The sequence below is a fragment of the Mustela nivalis genome, assembly GCF_964662115.1.
Source record: "Mustela nivalis genome assembly, chromosome: 14".
Lineage (NCBI taxonomy): Eukaryota > Metazoa > Chordata > Mammalia > Carnivora > Mustelidae > Mustela > Mustela nivalis.
This window is the reverse complement of record NC_139033.1, coordinates 35726421-35747588: the sequence shown is the minus strand read 5'-3', so window position 1 is coordinate 35747588 and position 21168 is coordinate 35726421. Positions and strand designations below refer to the sequence as shown.

The 21168-nt window shown below is 45.2% G+C and overlaps 1 protein-coding gene across 1 annotated transcript in view; it reads left to right on the top strand.

Moving 5' to 3' along the window:
• Positions 1-9762: 9762 nt before the first annotated feature.
• LOC309848022 (O-acyltransferase like protein-like) overlaps positions 9763-21168 on the top strand; it is a gene marked incomplete at its 5' end in the record, with an annotated part of 61418 nt that continues 50012 nt past the window's right edge. The window contains one exon of the mRNA XM_082698983.1: positions 9763-9919. Coding sequence (XP_082555109.1) covers positions 9763-9919 — 157 coding nt within the window. The remainder of the gene's footprint in view (positions 9920-21168) is intronic.

Sequence of the window (21168 nt, the reverse complement as noted above, 5' to 3'; positions counted from 1 at the left end):
CTTGCGCTTCTGTGAGAGAGTTCTTGATGGGGGGGGTGGTCTGGCATCTTCATGAAGTTGAGGAAGTGCTTGATGGCAGGAACAGGTGCCACAATATTGCAGAATTCCTCCTCCTGCCCCACCCCCCACCTCCGGAAGAACGACATATTCGTTCTCATTGGCAGTCAGCCCTTTGTCACTTTCTCGTGGACTCCATCGATTCATGGGTATAATGCAAGGGTGTGATTAAAGGATTCCTACACTTGAAATTCCATTGCTGTTACTTGTTATATTTATACTTGTATTGCTCTGCGTTGTATCATAGCACTCTCATGTGTTTCTGCATATGAACCTTGCAATAAACCTGTGTGGTGGGTTGCACGGTCTTCATAGTCTAGTTTTATAGTCGAGGAGACTGAGCTCAGATGCAGTTCTTCGCCTAAGCCCCCACAGTGGGGAAGCGGCTTCACGTATTAGAACCCAGATATTCTTGCTCTAAATCGTAGTGCTCGCTCTATGTGTTTATGTACATATTGACAAATATTCATTTATTCAACAAATAAAAAGTATGTGCAAAACACGATACTAGAATTTTTGTTTGTGGCACTATGGCTTTTTATCAGATAAAGTGAAAGCCTTTCTAAAGCACCCAGAAATGCTTGCCGGTATGAAGTTAGCATCCATAAATGCCCAGTTGGAGCATCCAAGAAGGTTTCAAAGAATGCCCTGAGATCCAAAATGAAGAAGAAATGGAAATTCAGAGTAGAAAAACAGCACACAAGGCTGTAGCCCTGGGAGAGAACCCAGATGATTCAACTAAAGAGAGAATTGGTGAACTGGAAGATAGGTTGTGGAGAAATTACCTGGAATAAGCACAGAGGTGAGGAGATGAGTCTATGGAAGAGATTAGAAGCCAAGAAGGACAAAACAGCAGAATTCATAGCTGTTTCAGAAAGAAGGACCAATTAGAAAGAAGCTATGTGGAAAAATTCTTGGCCATTAACAAAAGATGTGAATACTTGGGTCAACACAGTGATTGCTGCCCAGAAATCCGCAGAGGAACTTGTAGTTCTACCCATTCTTCATTAGTGGTAGACCTGGATGAAGTTGTGTATGTGAGGAATGGAGAAACAGTATTTTCAGACCAAAGGCAGAAACTGGGCCATGCTCTGAATTCTTAGGAAGCCCATTTTCTCTGTGGGTGAGCTGAGGCTTTCAGCGTAGGCTCAGGCCAACAGTAAAAAGCCTTGAATGATGGACTAAGGCTTGTACTCTTTGACAGAGATGAGTTATTTGCACAGGGGAGTGATAAAACCAGACCAGTCAGTGGCAGTATTTAGGATGGAAGGTGGGGGAGTGTATCAATCAGGACAGGATAGGTTACGCTGTGGTTACAACCCTAAATCTTAACGTCTTAAAACAACAAAGCTTATTTCTTGGTCACATTTAATGTTCATTGTCAGTTGACTAAGGAGACATAGCTCCAAACCCCCTTGTCCTCTTATTCCCACTGTCACTGAAATTGCTCGTTCTTCTGGCAAAGGGAAGTGTGATTACATGCTCTGGACCAGAAGTGATAGATGTCACTCTTCACAGTTCATTGCCCAAAACCAGTTTCATGATCCTACCTCCTCCTGAGGAGGCTGGAAGTACAACGCTACAACATGCCCAGAATACGGAAGATGGCCCATATTTGAACAACATAAATGGCTGTCACAGTAATAACATTTAAATTGGTAAAGATGTGGTGCCAGCTCAGCCATGGTCATCAAGTAAACGTAACCCAGGGTGGTGAGAGCAGTCCTGGAAAAACGCTATGGTTGTTGGCATTTCAGAAGTAGGACCAAGAGGATTCTGTGCTGTGGGACACAGAAGGAAGAGAAATCTGACTTCTTAAGGTGATGTCTTAGATTTTATTTTCAAGGTTTAGATTACTTAAAACAGAAATAGGAAAGTCAAGTTTATAGCTAGATTTGGGGGAGTCTGCACTTTAGATAAATAAACAAGATACGTTTTGGCTGGAGGATGTGGTTGGATGGTTTTATTTTATCATTAATTGAGTTAACAGTGATGCGTAAAGAAGAACACCAACCAGGGGATGAAGACCAAGAAAATGAGAAAAAAGATATCATCTTAGACTACATGGTGTAGACCACTTCTTCCTCCCAAACACATTTTCTGCCAGTTGTTGGCTCCTACTCCAGTAAGTACTCCAAGAACAACTGTTCTACCCAGAAGCTCCAGGTCAGTGGGCTTGTGAGTTCCGTCCCAGGATCTCTGGCCAGCAGGGAAATGGACTGTGGGAGTCTTTGGCCAAGGTTAATACATTATTTCATGTTAATGTATTCAGCATCCCGTGAGCACTCTTCTTTTAATGCCCAAGTGGAAGGGGGCATAAAGGAAAGTGTGTTTGAAGAATTGCGTAAAACAGGATTTAATGGAACCATTCTTCTATCCCAAAGAATGGTCTGAGAATAACAAGGGGTGTGCTATGTGTGGAAAGCTACTTGAGACATTACACACACACACACACACACACCAGTCACTTGGGAATCAGATGCTGGAAGGGTCCCCTATTGGCGCTTTTCAGTCTAAGTGTACATTTGCTATATGAGGAACCTAGGTTTTGTTACCTTAAAAACCTGGCTCCTACTTCATACCATTCACTTCTTGTTTACATGGACCCTTGACTCTTCTTTGTTGAGTTGGAGCTGCTTTTTGCAGTTATGAGCCTCATATCCCTCAAGGGCTCATTGTAAACTTTTGGGATAGGACGGAGCCTCTCTGCTGCCAGGAGCCTCTAAACTAGCCAGTTGTAATTCCATTGTCACCAATACCCCAAACTATTTGTTTGTTTGTTTGTTTGTTTGTTTGTTTGACAGCGAGCGTGAACAGTGGGGAGGAGCAAGGGGAGAGGAAGAAGCAGGCTTCCTGCTGAGCAGGGACCCCCCCCCCCCGCCACTGATGCCGAGACTCGATCCCAGGACCCTGGGACCATGACCTGAGTGGAAGGCAGATGCTCAACCCACTGAACCACCCAGGTGCCCCTTTTATTTATTTTTTTAAAGATATTATTTATTTGGGATGTCTGGGTGGCTCAGTGGGTTAAGCCTCTGCCTTCAGCTCGGGTCATGGTCTCGGGGTCCTGGGATCGAGCCCCGCACCAGGCTCTCTGCTCAGTGGGGAGCCTGCTTCCCTTCCTCTCTCTCTGCCTGCCTCTCTGCCTACTTGTGATCTCTGTCTGTCAAATAAATAAAATATTTTTTAAAAAGATATTATTTATTTGAGAGAGTGAGCACGAGCAGGGGAGTAGGGGCAAAGGAAGAGGGAGAAGCCGATTCCCAGCTGAGCAGGGAGGGAGCCCAATGCAGGACATGATCCCAGGACCCTGAGACCACGACCCAAGCTGAAGGCAGATAGTTAACCCACTGAGCCACCCAGTCATCCCCCCCCCCCACCAACCCCAAATCTCTTATTTTGAATAGTCCAGCCTTGGCCCATGTGACTTGGCTGTGAGGCTCAATCTGAAACTCGGCTGTCAGTCTTCCCTATAAAACAGAACATTCTCTTCTCACCCCCGTTTTCCACTTCTACTGTCCTGATAGATTTCAGTGAGCATTTTCCTAGATTCAATACATTGGATGATAAAGCTCCCGTCATTTTGGCCTGTTTCTTTTTCTGGGAGTTTGCTCATTTATATTCAGAGCCTTCATTGGAAAGGTAGATCTGAGAGTACCCTGTGTGAGATCCTTTATAAATGAGGGTCCCAGCAGGACAACCAGCGCAGTAAGAAGCGTCTCACTTCAAAGACATTCAGGAAGGGACTATTCCAGAATTGCGGGCTGGAACAAGTGACAGGGAAGCACCCAGGGACTTAGCGATGGCAGGGAGCCCTTAAGCACCCTCAGGCCTGCTGAGCAGGGAGGAGGGGGGCGTCTGGAGCCATGGAACACGGCCTGGATCAGAGTCATGGCAAAGGCAAGCAGGTGTAGGATGACAATGACGGGAAAGCTGTCTCGACACACTCAAAGATCTCTTGCCCTCATCTTCCACTGGTGAAAGCCAAATAGACAGAAGAGGATGTCTCATATCAGTGTGCTGGGCACAGAGCTGGATGCACAAAGGATCTGGGCTACGGAGACATAATGATCAGACAGACACCTGGCATGGGCTTTCGGAAGCGCCTTCTGTATACTTGTTTTCTTGGCCACATGTATTTTATGCCCTCTAGGCTGGCAGTTAGCGGCAGCAGGGTCCTCTGGATTCCACATTTACTTTTCCTTTCTAATTACTTCTCCAGGTTTATCCTGGAATTATACCCTTTCCTTGGTGGTTATTTTTACCGAAGGAAATAGAATAGCTTTTCCCAGAAAATACTCTTTGCTAGTTTCCAAATTCAATTTACGAGGTTAGTGCTGACTCAAAACAGCACTATTTATAATGCCTCACGGTATTTAAAGAAACTGATTATTCAATTTGCTTTGCCATTTTATTGCAAGCTGCATATTCTGGAGCTTTTCTTATAATTGTAATTGTAAATTACACAACCGTGGCAGCTCTGTTTCTAAAACAGCCCGTTGCAAAACTATGTATTTATCTAGGGGAGCGCTAGAATTACAGTCCACTATCACACCTCTAACTCAGTTCCAGAAAGAGTGGGTTCAGTCCAGGAGGAATTTTCTGACCTTCAGGTCAAGTTTCATTGGATTGGTTATTTCTGGAGAATAATTTTTTTTTTTTTTTTTTCCCCTAAGAACAAGGAAAACCTAGATGTGCTGTTTGGAGAGGATGGTGTGATGTTGACAAGGATCAGGAGATGTCAAAGGGGACGACCCCGTCTTGGAAAGGGTAGAAGAGTGTCCCCAAGTAGGACTAATGGACATTTCTCCTTGTTTTGTCAGTTCCGCATCTGACCCCTTTCCAGGGTTGGGGAGTCTCCCTTGGCTTGAGTCTTGGCAAAAGAAGGCTCTTACCTCCTATTCCAGAAACCAGAAGGTCACTTTGACCTCCAGCAGCTAAACCTCGGTCATGGCATGGCCACCACTTGGCCAGAATGATGCTCTTACTTTGACTTTTAAGTGAGAGACACAAAGAAGCAGGGACATTTTGAATTTACTCATTCTGGTGGCACGGAGGCAATGACCTTCCTCAGCCTCTCTCTTCACCCGGGGATGGGTCTGCCTTCAAAGAACCACCGAACGGTGTGGGATCCGGGCAGTGCCCACATCTCAGAGCTTAGACTCTCGCTTCCCTCTGTAGACCATGCCCTCGAAGCAGCATGACAATGTCAGTTATTTTATTTTATTTTATTTTTTTATTTTTTTTTAAAGATTTATTTATTTATTTGACAGAGAGAGATCACAAGTAGGCAGAGAGGCAGGCAGAGAGAGAGAGAGGGGAAGAAGCAGGCTCCCTGCTGAGCAGAGAGCCCGATTCGGGGCTCGATCCCAGGGTCCTGAGATCATGACCTGAGCCGAAGGCAGCGGCTTAACCCACTGAGCCACCCAGGCGCCCCATTGTCAGTTATTTTAGAAGAGACTGGACCAAGGTAAATAGAAGCGTGTGCCAGTGAATAGCCATGTAGACCCCAGCAGCCCTTCTGTCCCGCATCGCCACAGCCTCACCAGCCTCATGTCCTGCCTCCTCTCCCTCGCCTCCCGGTTGTTCCGGTCACACCGTGTTCCCGTTCCCTTCACAGGGCCCGGCACTGGCTATTTCCCCTGCCTGGAATGTTCTTCCCTTAGTCATCATTCCCAGTTGCGCCTTTTCCTTTCTATTCTGTTGGTTCAGAAGTCACCTTCTCGGCCTTTCCAGGTCCCCTAGCTTATGAGGTGCCCAAGAGCACACACTCACGCACCTCTCTCCGCTTCCTTCCCCTGCGATGTAGTCGCTGACGTCACACGCTGATGTGTCAATTGTCATCCCCTGGATGTATGTGACTGTAGCATTAAGAACAGCAGCTGCTGGGTGCCTGGGTGGCTCAGTGGGTTAAAGCCTTTGCCTTCGGCTCAGGTTGTGATCTTGGGGTCCTGGGATCAAGCCCCACATCGGGCTCTCTGCTCAGCAGGGAGCCTGCTTCCTCCTCTCTCTCTCTCTCTCTCTATCCCTCTGCCTGCCTCTCTGTCTACTTGTGATCTCTGTCGGTCAAATAAATAAATGAAAATCTTTTTTTTTAAATATTTTATTTATTTATTTGACAGAGAGAGATCACAAGTAGTCAGAGAGGCAGGCAGAGAGAGAGAAGGAAGCAGGCTCCCCGCTGAGCAGAGAGCCTGATGCGGGCCTCGATCCCAGGACCCTGAGATCACGACCTGAGCCGAAGGCAGCGGCTTAACCCACTGAGCCACCCAGGCGCCCCAATAAATGAAAATCTTAAAAAAAAAAAAAAAAAAAAAGAACAGCACCGCTGACTGCTCCCGCCTTGGGAAACGATAAAGACCTGCTTTCTGGAAGGGAGCATGTTATTTACTTTCAGGTCCTAACAACCAAGTCTCCTTGAACTTTGATCGGTCGTGGTTTTATTTCTCAGGGATGGGGACAAACATTTGAAGGGTCCTAAGCTATGAAGTACCCAAAAATCAGATTCTTTTTTTCCTTTTTACCTAAGTAGTATTTTAAAAATCATTTTAGATGGGTTTTATTCCTAATGATTAAAGCATGGGTGTGTGTTCTGCTCATTACGTTTTTTTCTACCAGTTGACAGAAGGTAGAAGTTAAATTCATTTAACACTGAATTCTAAGAGCTGTACATTCCCACTTTCAGTGATACAGACCGTTGACAACGGAGTTGTAAATCAATTCAGGTGTCAGACGTTTCTCCCTTTTTTTTTTTTTTTTTAAGATTAAAACAAAATTTTTAAAGTAATCTCTACACCTAATGTGGGGCTTGGACCTACAGCCCCAAGATCAAGAGTCCCAGGCTCCACTGACTCAGCCAGCCCCAGTTTAGTCATTCCTAAATATTCAAATTACCTAAACCTCTAGGGTTGGGACGCCTCCCCACCTTTTTTTTTTTTTTTTTTTTAACATGGGAAAATCGTTAAGCCCAGGAGATGCGTTTGGAGCCGAGAGCTCTGATATGAGCTCCTCTTTGTTTAGGACTCAGGAGGTCTCATTTCATCTTAGGAAACAGCTTCGTGAGGCAGGATGATTTTATGATTTCACAGATGGGGAAATGGAAGTAGTCAACCACTGAACCTTTTTTTCTGGTGCTAAATTAGGTCCCCTTTTTGGTAGAAATTGCTGCTTTCTCTAGGTGGTTCCAAGTTGAATGTTATCTTTCTCTCTCTCTCTCTCTTTTTTTTTTTTAGTATGACCTTTCCATTTCTGCTTCAATGTAAGAACTGCTGTGGAGGGGCACCTGGGTGGCTCAGTGGGTTAAAGCCTCTGCCTGCGGCTCAGGTCATGATCCCAGGGGCCTGGGATTGAGCCCTGCATCAGACTCTCTGCTCAGCGGGAAGCCTGCTTCCTCCTCTCTCTCTGTCGGCTTGTGATCTCTGTCTGTCAAATAAATAAATAAAATCTTTAAAAAAAAAACCATTGCGGAGGTGCGTGGTGACAGTCTAATGTATTCGTGACAGAAAGTAATTTTGAAGGAAGACTCAGAGGGTTTCAAGGTCAGAGAAGAACTTCAAGGTCATTTGTTTAGGAACCATTTGATACCAGAGCTCTTCTCTAACAGCCTGATGCAGTGTTTATCCAATACTTGAGCACTTCCAAGGCTGGAAACATCTAGAGCCTTTGAAAGAGCCCAGTTCATCTTTGGGTAGGTTTGACTCCTAGAAAGTTCTTTTTTTATTGTTTTAAGACTTCCCCTTTGTAACTTGGATCTAATGATCTACTTTTTCAAGGACCTACTTGAAATCTTTTTTTCTTTAGTCCAATAGACAATAATAGTAAGTGGCTACAACAGTTATTATTTATTAAGGGTCTACTATAGGCCACCATGAAGTACCCTGGGGTATGCATTGTCTGGGTGTCTGGTGTATATATTACACCAGGAGTGTGGGGTGGGGAGGCACTTAGACTATAAATGTAGCTAATATCTTTTAAGTACTTACGATAGGCCAGATGTTCTCCTAGTACTGTAAATGTATTTACTTAAATCTCAAAATAACTCCAAGAGGTTGAGACTATTGTTCTCCTAATTTTCCAGATGAAGTAAGTGAGGCAGAGAGACTGCCGTAGGTCTCACAGTTAGTGTCAACTTTGTTCTTAGCTACGACATAAAAAAGCATGAGGGGATGAAAAGGCACAGTGCCTGCCTTCATGGGGCTTCCAGGCTGCAGGAGAGGGGGACACAGAAGTAGACAGTCTTGGGAGTAAGGAGGTAAAATTGTCTATAAAGGCAATGAGGGAGCACAGAGAACGGGCACCTCTCCTCCCCTACGGTGAAGCCCAGGAGGACTTCCTGGAAGAGCCAACACCTCCTTCGGAGAAGGAAGGTAATGCCCAGAAGGGGTGGGCTTGGAGAAGGGCACCGGGGACAGGGAGCCCAGCATGAGCAAGGAACAGAGGTGAGAGACTGTGGAGTTTATGCAATAGAGGGTGTTCTGGTCTGAGTGTTTGTGTTCCCCCCAAACTTATATGTTGAAATCCTAAGCCCCAGAGATGATGGTATTTGTAAGGGGGCCCTCTAAGCATGGAGGCTCTGAGGGTGGAGAGTTTGTAATGGGATTTGTGTCTTTACCAAAGAGACACCAGAAAGGCCACTTGTCTCCTCTACCTTGTGAGGTCACAGGGAGGAGGCTCTAGCCACGACCCTGGAAGAGGGTCTTCACCAGAATGTGACCGTGTTGGAGCCTTGATCTTGGACTTCCCAGCCTGGAGAACCTTGAGAAATGAATTTTTGTTCAAAACATGCAGTCTGGGGTGTTTTGTTACAGCGGTCCCAACAGACTCAGACCAAGGGTGGGGGGCTGGGATGCTGGAGGTTGCTGTAAAGCCAGTGAGCAGGAAGTACAACTGAGTCACGGCCACCCACACGTGTGAATGTGCGTCGGCTGTGCAAATAAGGTTCACATCACATTTTCAATGTAGTTCGGGAGGTTCCTATTTAAAGAAAGCCTTTCTGGAAGGAGAACATTTACACCAAGAGGAATCCAGAGCTACACGTTTGATGTTTTCTTAAAGTAGATGAACACCGTTACCGTGGTCTTTTGTCAGCATCATTTCCGTCTCGGGATGTGTGTCTAAGCCCCCACGTGAGGCTGCAGGAGCTCGTTTGTCCTACTGCAGAGCTGTCTCTTTCCGTGGGGGAGTTCACGACTCCCACGCCTCCATCATGTTCAAGTCCGGAGGACACAGTCACAGACACGGAAGATACCCAGATGATCCCGTAGAAGCCCTTCTCTGCTTCTGATTTCTCTGAACATACCATAGGTCAGATTCTTAATCATTCCTGGAAAATACCCAGTATTGCCACTTAACATCCTCCATGTATCTTTAAATCCAGAGATAGACACAAGACATCCCGCTCGGGACAAACCAGCCCACCCGGGTTAGGCGGCAGCGTTAATCTGCGGAGCTAAAGGAAGCCAGCTGGCCAGCGGCCCCCACATCCGCAGCATGAGTTTAGTGAACAATAACAAGTTGTGTATAAATCGGTTTCCATGGTTTGTTCATCTCAGCGGCTTTGCAGGTGGCTGAGGACACATAGCTTATCTCTGCATGTTAAGGAGTGAGCCCTGCCACATTGCCCCCCAGCATATTAGAGACGAGGGTTTCATAAATATAAGGCTCTTTGTCTTAGAGGGGAGTTTTACCCTGACAGGTTAAGGGACAATGATGGTCCTGACTTTATTATTTTGTCTGCTGTCTTTTTTGTCTCAATTACCTTTTGTGTTTCCTATAGGAAACATTTCTCTCAAATGCATGGGAGACACTGATGAATTCCTTTCCGATTTGAATTCAGTGGAGCCCAAAGAATACGCTCTAAGAAGTAAGTAGGTTTTTCTGTCCTATTGGGTCGGCAAACACAGGGAAATTGGAGGTTTGTGCTGGGAGAATTCTAGAAAAACTCTTGATAATTAAAAACAGAACCAAAGGGGGAAGGCAAGAGGAGCCTCAATTTATAAATTGCTCCAGGAATGAGGGAGGGAGGAGGAATTTTTATTGCACAAGGGCAAGGGAGGAAGCGGTATTTAATTTAGCCAGAAGGAATTTCACGAGGACTGTCCTCTTAGTAAAGAGAACTGTTTATAAATTGTAAGATGCTGTTTACTATGATCGAAGTTGGTAGCATTTTACTGTCATAGGAGATAACTTACTGATTTCTTTTTCTAGATGTTTAGTCTGCTTTAGATAATGATAGGGACCAAGTTTTACCCATTATGTATTTGACAATAAATTCTGCGGAATGTGTTGGTGAAGGCACTGGCCCACACTGGAAGAAATTTGACTCTAGCCAAAACCCTTTCCATGTCATAGGCCACCATAATTTATTTTTTGTTAGTTTCCCCAAATTATTCTCATAACTAAAGGAACACGTACCTTCCTGCCAAAAAGGGGCAAGAAATCAGATTCTTTTTTCCGTGGGGTAACCTCTCCTGGAGAATGCTTCATTGTGGACGCTGAAGGAAACCACTAACAAGAAGCAACAGTAAAAACTCAACTCTTTCCAAAGCCAGAGAAACCATCAATTTCCATTTGCATTTGAGCACATGACTAATTTATTTTGAGTTGGAAAAGAGTAGCAAATACACATCATACAGAGAGATGAAAATTTGCTCTAGTATGGGGGAATTCAAAATAGCATATGATTGGAAGTAATGGCCATTCGACCCTGGATTATACATCCTGACATTTAATGCGACATTGGAAAACATATAAACCCAACTAATTCAATGGCCATCTTCAAATCCCATTTTAGAACTGATGATGTTTTGTTAGAACGCTTGCCGAAACCAAGCGGGGAACATTCTGACAAACCCGGGCCAAACACACAGGCCAAGAAAACCACAGGGGGCAGGGACTGGCTGAGACTGCCGGTCCTGAGTTGGTGGGGCATGATGTCATTGTTAGTCACACAGCAGTGTTGACACTCCATTCGCCTTACAAGTCACTCTGGTCATGTTCCAAAATATTCCGTCTGTAGTGGCTTGGAAATGGAAAAAAAATTTTTTTTTCGGTGAAAAAAGTTTCCCAAAGGTGAATGGTCCAAGAAAGAATCAAATGATTTATATAAATGGGACACATGACTATCAGTTAATTTGGTAGATGAATACTATGTGTAGTTGTCGCAATCGATTCGCTTTCTTACGCACCAGAAAACACTCGATGCTGTTGCTTTGACATTTTACCTGAGAATCTTGAGCACAGAGCGTGGTTCTGACCGTCCTTCTCAGTCTGGTTTTCCTGACCGTATGTGGATGGAGAAATGAGGAGTCGATATTTAGAGAGCATTTTTCCATGGAGGATGGCTCCCAGCCTGCGCGAGGGTCGCGAGGGTCGTCCTAATGAGTTCCAACAGCCCCACGCTGAGCAGGGAGTTTCCTCTATTATGAGGAAAGGGAGCCACAGTGATGTAAAACACCTTGCGCCAAATAAGTGGGAGATAGAATCTGAGCCCAGGTTATTGGATTCCCAAGCTTGCACTGACAATCACTGCCTAAAATAAGCAACGAGAAAATAAGAAAAGAACACGGCGAAAAGGAATAAAGCAGAACCGCACAGGCCAATGTCGGTGGGGGGGCACTATGCAGAAAGAACAACAAAGAAAGTGGTAGAAGAATACATGTGGGGTATAAAAGGGTCAGCCATGAAATCAAGCTGCTGGGTTGCTCAGGGAGACAGGTGTATGTCAGACAGACAGCGGAAAGAGACGCGTGAGACCGATGATCTCCAAATCGGGCTGGTCCGGCTTGGGGTATGACTGGGGTTATGAAATGATGAGTCATGTTTCACTTTTTAAGCTGGGCTATAGGAACATAGGTGTTTCTTATTTTCTTCTTTATGCTTTTTTAACATATCGAATTGTCATACAAGCATGTGCTAAAGCTCCATTGCCACCCCCAAGCCCAGAGAGGATGGAAGCAGGACCTCAGATAATGGGTGGGGGTCAGACATCCAGTGGGGAGAGAGGGTTAGGGGAACTCAAGCAGGGAGGTTTGGTCTTGAGGGAGGGAGTTGGAGTCGTGGCTGTTCAGAGCAAGGGAGAGACTGCCCTTGAGCCAGCTGCGGGGAGGTGGGGTGGGAGGGGGCTACGTTAATGACTGTGGACATGGACATGGGTAGAGGGACAAGTTTGGTGGCCTGGACTCCAAACCCGAGTTCCGTCTCTCGCTCTCCGCCGTCCTTTTCCAGTTGCTTTCCAACGCGTGTCCTTCATCTTAAAGGGAGCAAATTCATCAAACACTATCTGTGTGTTTTGATTTTTGGGTCACTGGATTATATGTCCTGACATTTAATGCGACACTGGAAAACATATAAATCCAACTAATTCAATGGCCATCTTCAAATCCCATTTTGGAACTGACGATGTTTTGTTAGAAACATCTTAGGTCACCATCTGATCTTATCCCCTTTTTGTTGCTGAAGTCCTCAGGCCAGCATTCTGGCCCCTTTCCTTCTCCTTTTTGTTTTTTTTATTTCTTATTTTGTTTTTAAACTCCATAATCTATAGCAATCTACATTCAGTCTCCTGTCACATACAACCTCGCCCCCTAAAAGACCTCTGGCTTCCTTCCTCCTGGCTAATCATTTCCCCCCTTCCAAGGCCTTTCTCCTTGAGCGGGATGGAGTTACCTGCCTTCCTCCTTCTATGCGCCCATTTCTAACTCAGGCGGTCGGTCCCCTGTCGGGGATGTCCTTCCCCCACCGCGATCACTCCTCTCTTCTCACTTCTCCCTCTACTCGAACCCCTGCACCTACCCACCTGTTTCTTTCCTCATTGCAATTTTCTGGTAAATGAGGCGCATTTTAGAGACAGGCTGCTGACCCACAGACAGCATGCTAGGTTGACCATCCGGCCGCCTGCGTCCGCCCAGAACCAGTTGTGTGCCTGGCCTCACCCAAGCGATGTTACTTTGCTAAACGACTTACCCTACCTGTGAAATGGGGAGCTGTGTTTCTCAGATTCTGACCATCTGCAGCAGCTTTAAAGATGTCTTGATTCCTTTGCCCGGGGGTCCTACTCCAGCCGGTCTGCACAGGCTCGCAAGAGCCATCTGTTAAATCTTCAAGCTGGTTGTCCAAGGCAGTTACTTTTAAGAGTTGAATCATTGAAGTTGACAAATTACTTTAAGAACAGAAGTAATGACTACTCAAAATTCCTTGTTTTACTACATTACTTCCTTGTTTTACTACGTTACTTCTTGATCTACTACGTTACTCCTATTGGTACTCTTGAATTTACTCGTGTCGACTGTGCCTGTATGGTGGGAAGGGTGGAAATGCGCTGCTGGCCACATGGTCTGCCAGCCTCACGTTCACGGCCATCAGGTTGGGGGCTGGAAGTCAGCCGTGGCTAAAGTGTATTCACCATGGAAGTTGGCCATCACCCCAGGTTGGGGCTTGATTTAGTGTTTTTGTTGGCTGTCTGGACATCTAAGAAATTGATGGAGAAAACGTTACAAGTGCAAATTCAACTTGAACTGTCATAGGTCCATGGCCATTACATTGTAAGTAGCGCTTGCAATCTGTCTTCCAACTCGGCAAAAACATTGCTCACGTCACTGACAGTTGAGTGAAGTTCTGACATACATCCTTCTGGTTTCACATCTATATTACTCATTAACATGGGACAAAAATATCACCTGATGATCATGCTGGGACTACACTCATCGGTCAATGGAATCCAGAGGTTGGCTATAGATACACGAGTTTGCAAATATCAGTGGAAGCCTTCTGGGAGACTCAGTTGGCTCTATGTGGACTTGATAATAAGGAGTATTGTCGATTTCATAACTATTTGTAATTTGCATGTATTATGGGCTTAGTTGTGTTCTCCCAAAATTCACATGTTGAAGTTCTAACCCTAGTACTTTATTTTAGAATGGGACTCAATTTGGGGGTAGGTCTTTAAGGAGACCTTAAATGAGGTAGGATGAGGTGATGAGAGTGGGTCTTAATCTCATCTGACTGGTGCCCTTATGGGAAGAGGACACGAGGACACAGACACACTCACAGAAGGACCAAAGGAAGACACAGGGAGATGACACCCAACCACAAGTCAAGAGAGAGGATGCAGGAGAAACCTACCCTGTTGACACCTGGCTCTTGGACTTCTGAGTCCAGGACTATGAGGAAATCCATTTCCTTTGTTTAAGCCACTTCATCTGTGGGGTTTCCTCAATGCCGCCCGAGCACGTTAATACATCGTGCTATACATCGTTTACATCAGTATAACTTCTAATAATCTCTCTATATTGTAAACGTACACATTCTTGTTTGGGGGCAGAGCGCAGCTTTCAGACATTTACCACCACTGCCATAGCCCCTCTCCCCCAACTGCTAGCTGAGCCTCTAGGAGTTGGACCTGAGGATCTGAATTTCGAGGAAGCTTCTTGTATGAATTTTGATCATTGTGATGGTTAGTCGAAAATAGGGCCATTTACTGGTGATTGCTGGTAAAAACGTAAGTCAGACAAGTTACCAAAAGGAGACACAGATTCAACCCCCTTGTATTAGTCTATTAGGCCTGCTATAACAGAGTACACGTACTGAGGGACTTAAACAAGAGGAAATTAGTTTTCTCACAGTTCAGGAGGCTGGAAGCTCAAAATCAAGATGCCAGAAAGGTCTCAGAGGAAACTCTGAGACTTCTGTCCTTGACTTGCAGGTGGCGGATGACACCTTCTCCTTGGGGTCACTCTGAATGTACAGAGATCGGTGTTATTGGACACTAGTCAGATGGGATTAGGCCCCACCCTAACAGCCTTGTTTTCACTTAATCATCTTTTTTATTATTTTTATTATTATTTTCTGGGGGGAGGTAGGAGGGGCAGAGGGACTCCGAGATAGAGAATCTTTTTTTTTTTTTTAAGATTTTATTGATTTATTTGTCAGAGAGAGAGAGTGAGCACACAAGCAGTTGGAGCAACAGAGAGAGAGGGAGAAGAGAGAGGGAGAATGCAGGACTGGATCCCAGGATCCCGAGATCATGACCTGAGTGGAAGGCAGACGCTTAACCAACCGAGCCACCAGGTGTCCCCGAGAGAGAGAATCTTAAGCAGACTCCACACTCGGTGCGGAGCCTGACACAGGGCTCCATCTCATGACCTGAGATCATGACCTGAACCAAAATCAAGAGTCAGGTGCTTAACTGACTGAGCCACCGGCATGTCCCTAACCACATTTTTTATTGATTGGTTGATTGATAGATTGATTGATTTTAAAGATTTTATTTATTTATTTGACAAACAGAGATCACAAGTAGGCAGAGAGGCAGGCAGAGAGAATGAGAGGAGGAAGCAGTCTCACCGCTGAGCAGAGAGCCTGATGTGGGGCTCGATCCCAGGACCCTGGGATCATGACCTGAGTCGAAGGCAGAGCTTTAACCCACTGAGCCACCCAGGTGCCCCAGCTAACCACCTTTTTTAAAAAAGATGCTAACTCCAAGGATAGTCACAGGCTGAGATGCTCAAGTTTAGGGTAGCTGATGAATATTGGGGAAAATATTCAGTTCAACTTGTAATACCCTGTAAAGCCCATTTTGGACTTCTAAACTCCAGAGCCATAAGATAATACACATACATTGTTTTAAGCCACAAAGTTCTGGTAATTTGTTCCAGCAGCCATAGGAAACTCCTCCAGACCTGCAGGAAGCTCACTTCTATTTGTCTAGCCACACAGCTCGGTGACCACGCTGCTTGCTGTTCGTCCTGTCCTTTCTCTCTATCACCACTTGCCCTGCTGTGCCCCCACATCTCCTTGTTTTCTTGCTGTGTGTTAAATATTGGACTATCCTGTGGAATGGTGAACTTATGGAATCTAGGGACTATGTCCTAGATCTAGAATTTAGTGAATAAATCCTTATTAATGTATACCTAAAGATGGAAAGGTGGATCTCTCTCTCCAGATAGATGGATCTATCCCAACGGCTGGGAGCGAGGAAGGAATAGAATCTCTCTCAGAGTCTCCAAAAGGGACCCCCCCATGGAACCCCGTGATTTCAGACCTCCAATCTCCAGCTCTGTGGCACAACACACTGTTGTTATAAGTCACCCAGTTTGTGGAAGTTAGGATAGCACTGGGAAACGAATACAGAAACCTATGGCTACCCAGCACACCCTCCAGATTAAAAAAGTATGCATCTATTCCTGAGATGAAAAGCAAAACAAACAAAATAAGTGGTCTCTGGTAGATACCAAAACTTGTTTTCTTTGCTATGTACCAGCCCGCCCATGACTATTTCATAAGATCGACCTGGACCATTTATAACACCATCTTCAGCAGAGGCCTTTCAGGAGACGCTATTTATATGGAATTAAAACTGTGCTCAGCAAAGTGCCCCCCCCCCCGCCCGCTGGTTCACATGATGCCCTCATGTTCCTGCACTTAATTCCTCAGGGACAAATTGGGGGAGCTCTGGTTCCCAAGCAGCCTACAGGGCTTTTCATTTCCTGTTTTCACTAATCTCATAACATCCTTGAAATCATCCCCAAGCAGCTATTTATGCTTTAAAAAAATTTTAACCCCTCAAGTCCCTTCTCCCTGGTCCCCATGTCAAGTTTCTCAGCCCACCCTGATGGCCGGGCTACTGAGTTTCCTTCTCTGATAAGTTACTCCCTCTGGCTTCATCTTTCATCTCTCAGAATGATTACTTCCTGTCTCCTCCCTGTGTCTCATCTTCTTTCCTGGAAGGCAAGGCCCATGGTTTTATACCCTGTTGTAGGGGGCGAGCTGTAGGCAGACCGCGTAGGCTAGTGGTCACTGGTCCCAGCTGAGCCTTTGTTCTCTTGTTATCACTGGAGGATGGATCATCAACTTGATCTGGATTCTCAGACGTTGCCTCTTTTTGTGTGTGGTCGTCAGTCTGGAAAGTATTTTCCTCCACAGAAAAATTGCTGAAACAAATAAAATCTTATACTAGAGAAAGGGTGACAGAGTGGCATCTACTAAAATATCTGGCCTGGCTGGATTTCAGACACATCCAGGCGGTGATAGACTGAAGCATGGCCCCCCAGATGACATTGACATTCTCATGCCTGAGACCTGTGAACGTGACCTCCTATGGGGGGAGATTAGATACCCAGAGGGGAAGGTGATGTGACCATAGAGGCAGATGTCGGAGTGATGAGGCCACAAGCCAAGGGATGCCAACAGCTGTTAGCAGCTGGAAGGGGCAAGGAACGGGTTCTCTCCTGGGGCCTCCAGAAGGTGTGTGGCCCTGCTGACATCTTGATTTCTGCCCAGTGATACTGATTTTGGACTTCTGGCCTCCAAAATTGTGAGAGAACAAATATCTGTGGCTTTAAGCCACCGAGTATGTAGGAATTTGTTATAGCAGTAACAGGAAACGAACACACCTGCTATTCTTGGTCTCCAAGTCCAAGATTCATAGTTGACCAGACAAGGGGGAGTACCAGAAGGTGTTTGTAAAAAGCTGCTTTAGGAACTTCCAATATCAGATTGATAGCGCACGCAGATCTCTTACTTACAAGCAAGAAGATCTCTGGCAACAGACGGCTGGCATTTTATGTGTACGCCCCGTAGCATCAGCTAGAGCACAAGGACTATTCAATTCTCATTTTAAAAATTCTCCAGTGTAACACAGGGATCTGGTAGGTGCTTCATAAGTATTTTCTAATGATGCTGTAGATGATCATTACTTTCAGGATTTATTTGTGGCTTAGCATGCTAGGAGCTTCTGCTGCCTTCAACTTCATGGTATCAGGGCATCGATATTTTAAAATACAGGACCACCGGCCAGGGTCTGTCTTTTCTCCTTTCAAACCCAGAAATTAATCAGCCTCACAGTTTAATACCTGCCTGTTATCCCCATCACACAAGAAAGCCTATCTGTCTGCCAATTAGCCCGGCGGAACTGAAATGAGTTTTCATCTTTTGGAAAAAAAAAAAAAAACTTGAAACAATGGCCATGTGATCTGAAGTAACAGGTGGGATTCGTCCTTCGTTTCTTCTATGCCTCCCTCCCAAGACAATCACGACGTATTCTTATTTGCACGGCGCCTGTGGCCCGGCATCTTGGGTTCCTGACAGAAACCAATTAAGCAGGAGGCAAGGAAAGGGCAACGCGTCCGTTTGAGGTCATAATCAGAAAGGAAGCAAATGCAATTGAAATTTACATGCATCCAAAATAACCTCAGCCAGAAAACCATAAATCCAATCAGTTTAGAAAGCAGAACACCAACTGGAAAAAAAAAAAAGTGGAATTTGATCTTCTCAAGTGAATAATTGGGTATCTCTCTGTATTAGTCCTTTAGAGTTTTATCGAAGGGTAAAGTCAGGCTCAGTATTAACATCGTTCTTGTTTTTATCTCCTTGGACTCTTATAGTTCCAGATCCTTAAACTTCAGGCTACAGCATTTAGGATACTCAGTGACAGAGAAAGGAATCAGGAATCATGTAACTTATCTCTAATGAATACACTCAGTTTTTTAAAGTTGTTCCTGGGTTTCTTGACACATGGAGGACCTCAAAATACATTCATGGAGCTGGATTTGAGACATTTCAATTTAATTTTTTCAAGATTTAACTCAATCCAACAAATGTTTTCTGAGCTCCTCCTCTTAGATATCCATTAATGGAAACAGGACTCGTCCCTCACGTGGGAGACGGACAGGTGAACCATTACACTCCTTTTAGTGTGATAGACCAAGGTAGAGTCTAGATTGCTTCCTAGGGGAGACCATCCTTCTGCCGAGACCCAAAGGATGATTCAACATTTGCCAGGCAGACAGGAAGGAAGGACATTCCAGGCAGAAAAACAGACAAGTGCAGGCCCGGTGCGTTCTGTATCATGGAGCAGAGGAAATGGGCATGGCGTGGGAGGATGAGACTTGGAGAGGCAGGTCCGGTCATGAAGGACCTACTAATCCACCCTCAGGCGTCTGGAATTAATGCTAAACATCAAAGCAATCGAGCCTGGCTGTATAGAGCATCACCTGGGAAAATTTTTAAAAACCAATTAATGCCCAAGCCACACCCCGACTTCATTCTTTGTGAGGGTGAAGCCTGGGTCTTAGTGTTGTTTAAAGATGCCGCAGGGGATTCTCATGTCGGTCCAGGCTTGAGAATCACAGCTCTAGATAAGAGGTCTGCAGTCTTCAAGGACCAGATAGCAGATACTTTGGTTTTGTGGGCCACACAGCCTCTGTTGCAACCAACGAACCCTGCCTGTATCCAGAACGCAGCGCTAACAACATGTAAGCAAAGGACATACTGTTTTTCTAGAAGATTTTCCTTACAAACACAGGACCACAGTGTGCCAACTTCTACTCTAGATAATGAAAAACCACTGAAGAAGTTTTTTGTAAATATATATTGATTTTTAAATTTTTAAATATTTTATTGCTTGTGTATTGTATTTACTAAATAATAGATGAATCTATCCTCACTGTAAAAGAATCAAAACAATCCAGACCAAGTTTAAGTAGTTTTTTTTGTTGTTGTCCCCTTGGATAACAGTAGCTATCACTGGGTGTATACCCTTCTAGAACTTTCTAGAACATTCTCCTTGCATTTTTATCTACTTGTAAGATATTTTGTTTTATAAATTGAAAAATGTACTTATTGTTCTTTTTAAAAAAAGATTTCATGATTTATTTGAGAGGAGAGAGACTATTCGAGCAGAGGGCGGGGAAGAGGGAGACAGAGAGAGACTCTGAAGCAGACTCCCCGTGGAGCATGGAGTCTGACATGGGACTCGATCTCATGACCCTGAGATCATGACCTGAGCTGAAATCAGGAGCTGGCCACTTAACCGACTGAGCCACCCAGGCACCCCTCTATTTATTGTTCTTGAACTTCTTTTTTTCCCCCACAGAATAGTGTGTCTTGGAGACTTTCCCATAGCAACAAATATAGGTCTATCTCATTTTCATTGTTGCAGAGCATTGTAAAATATGAAAGTACCACAGTTCATTTAACCTTTTCCTGATAGGGGTTGAACTCTCTGAGATTTCTAACATTAAACTGTTTTCATCCCATAAAATGGAATTTTCATGTGGTTCCACCTAATAGTGTGTGTCTATTTTTTGGCCTTTAGAGGCATTACTGCCATGACCAGCTTGCCACTGCGGCTTGTGAGTTTCCTGAGGCAGATTCTGAGATGCTGAATGGCTGGGTCACTGCGGATGGGGGTATCAGTTAGGAAGGAGTCTTCGGTTAGACCACAGCCACCAACTCTGGCAAGCTTTGGCTAAAGGGCCAGTCTGCTTGGTGGCGGACTGAGAAGCAGCTCGCAGGATGGAGAGGAAGGCCAGTGAGCTGCTGAGCTCAGCACAGGCCTCTGTCAGGTCCATTCCACCGCCTCCCGGCAGACCACTGGCACACCAACAAAGCCCAGGCTTTGCTTTGGGCCTTGACTTCTTCCACACTAGCGCTGGGAGAGATTGGACCTCATGTCACAGGGAGTGAGGATGTAGAGTGACAGCAGCATCTACAGACCCTGTCAGTGTCTGCGGTGACAGGAAATAGCACCTTGACTTCCTGTCAGAACTGTCCACAGTTGGGAGGGGTAATGCTCCAGCATCTAGTTTCTATTCGCAGGGAGGGGAACTTCTAGGGGGCCACAGTGAGAGAACTATTTCTTTATATTCTTACTCACAGTGAATTCCACCAACTTTATAATTTTTTAGCCATCAGAGAGGTAGAAAAGAATGGTGTCTAATTGTGGTTTGCTGGGGAGACTGAACTTTCCTTTCTCATATGTATTGGTTCCTGGGATTTCCTTCTCCAAGAGTTGCCTGTTCATATCCTTTGCAGATTTTAAATCAGCTTCTTTGGCTTTTAAGAAATTGCTGATTTGTAAGGGTTCTTTTTATAATCTGAGTACAATGCTTTATCCAAGTGTTTGGTAACGGTGAATATGTCCTCTTCTCTGAGAGTTACGTGTAACTTTGTTCATCGTGCCTGGGCACAATTGTGAGGAATGGAGGGACGTGGTCAGTCTTGTAATTCGGACAGGTTAGCTTCAAAGAGGGTTGTTGGCTACGATGACCAAGTAGATGCCGGCTCCAAGGTTCTGCGCATGGTGGGAGACAGAGTGTCATACCCAGGGGAGGG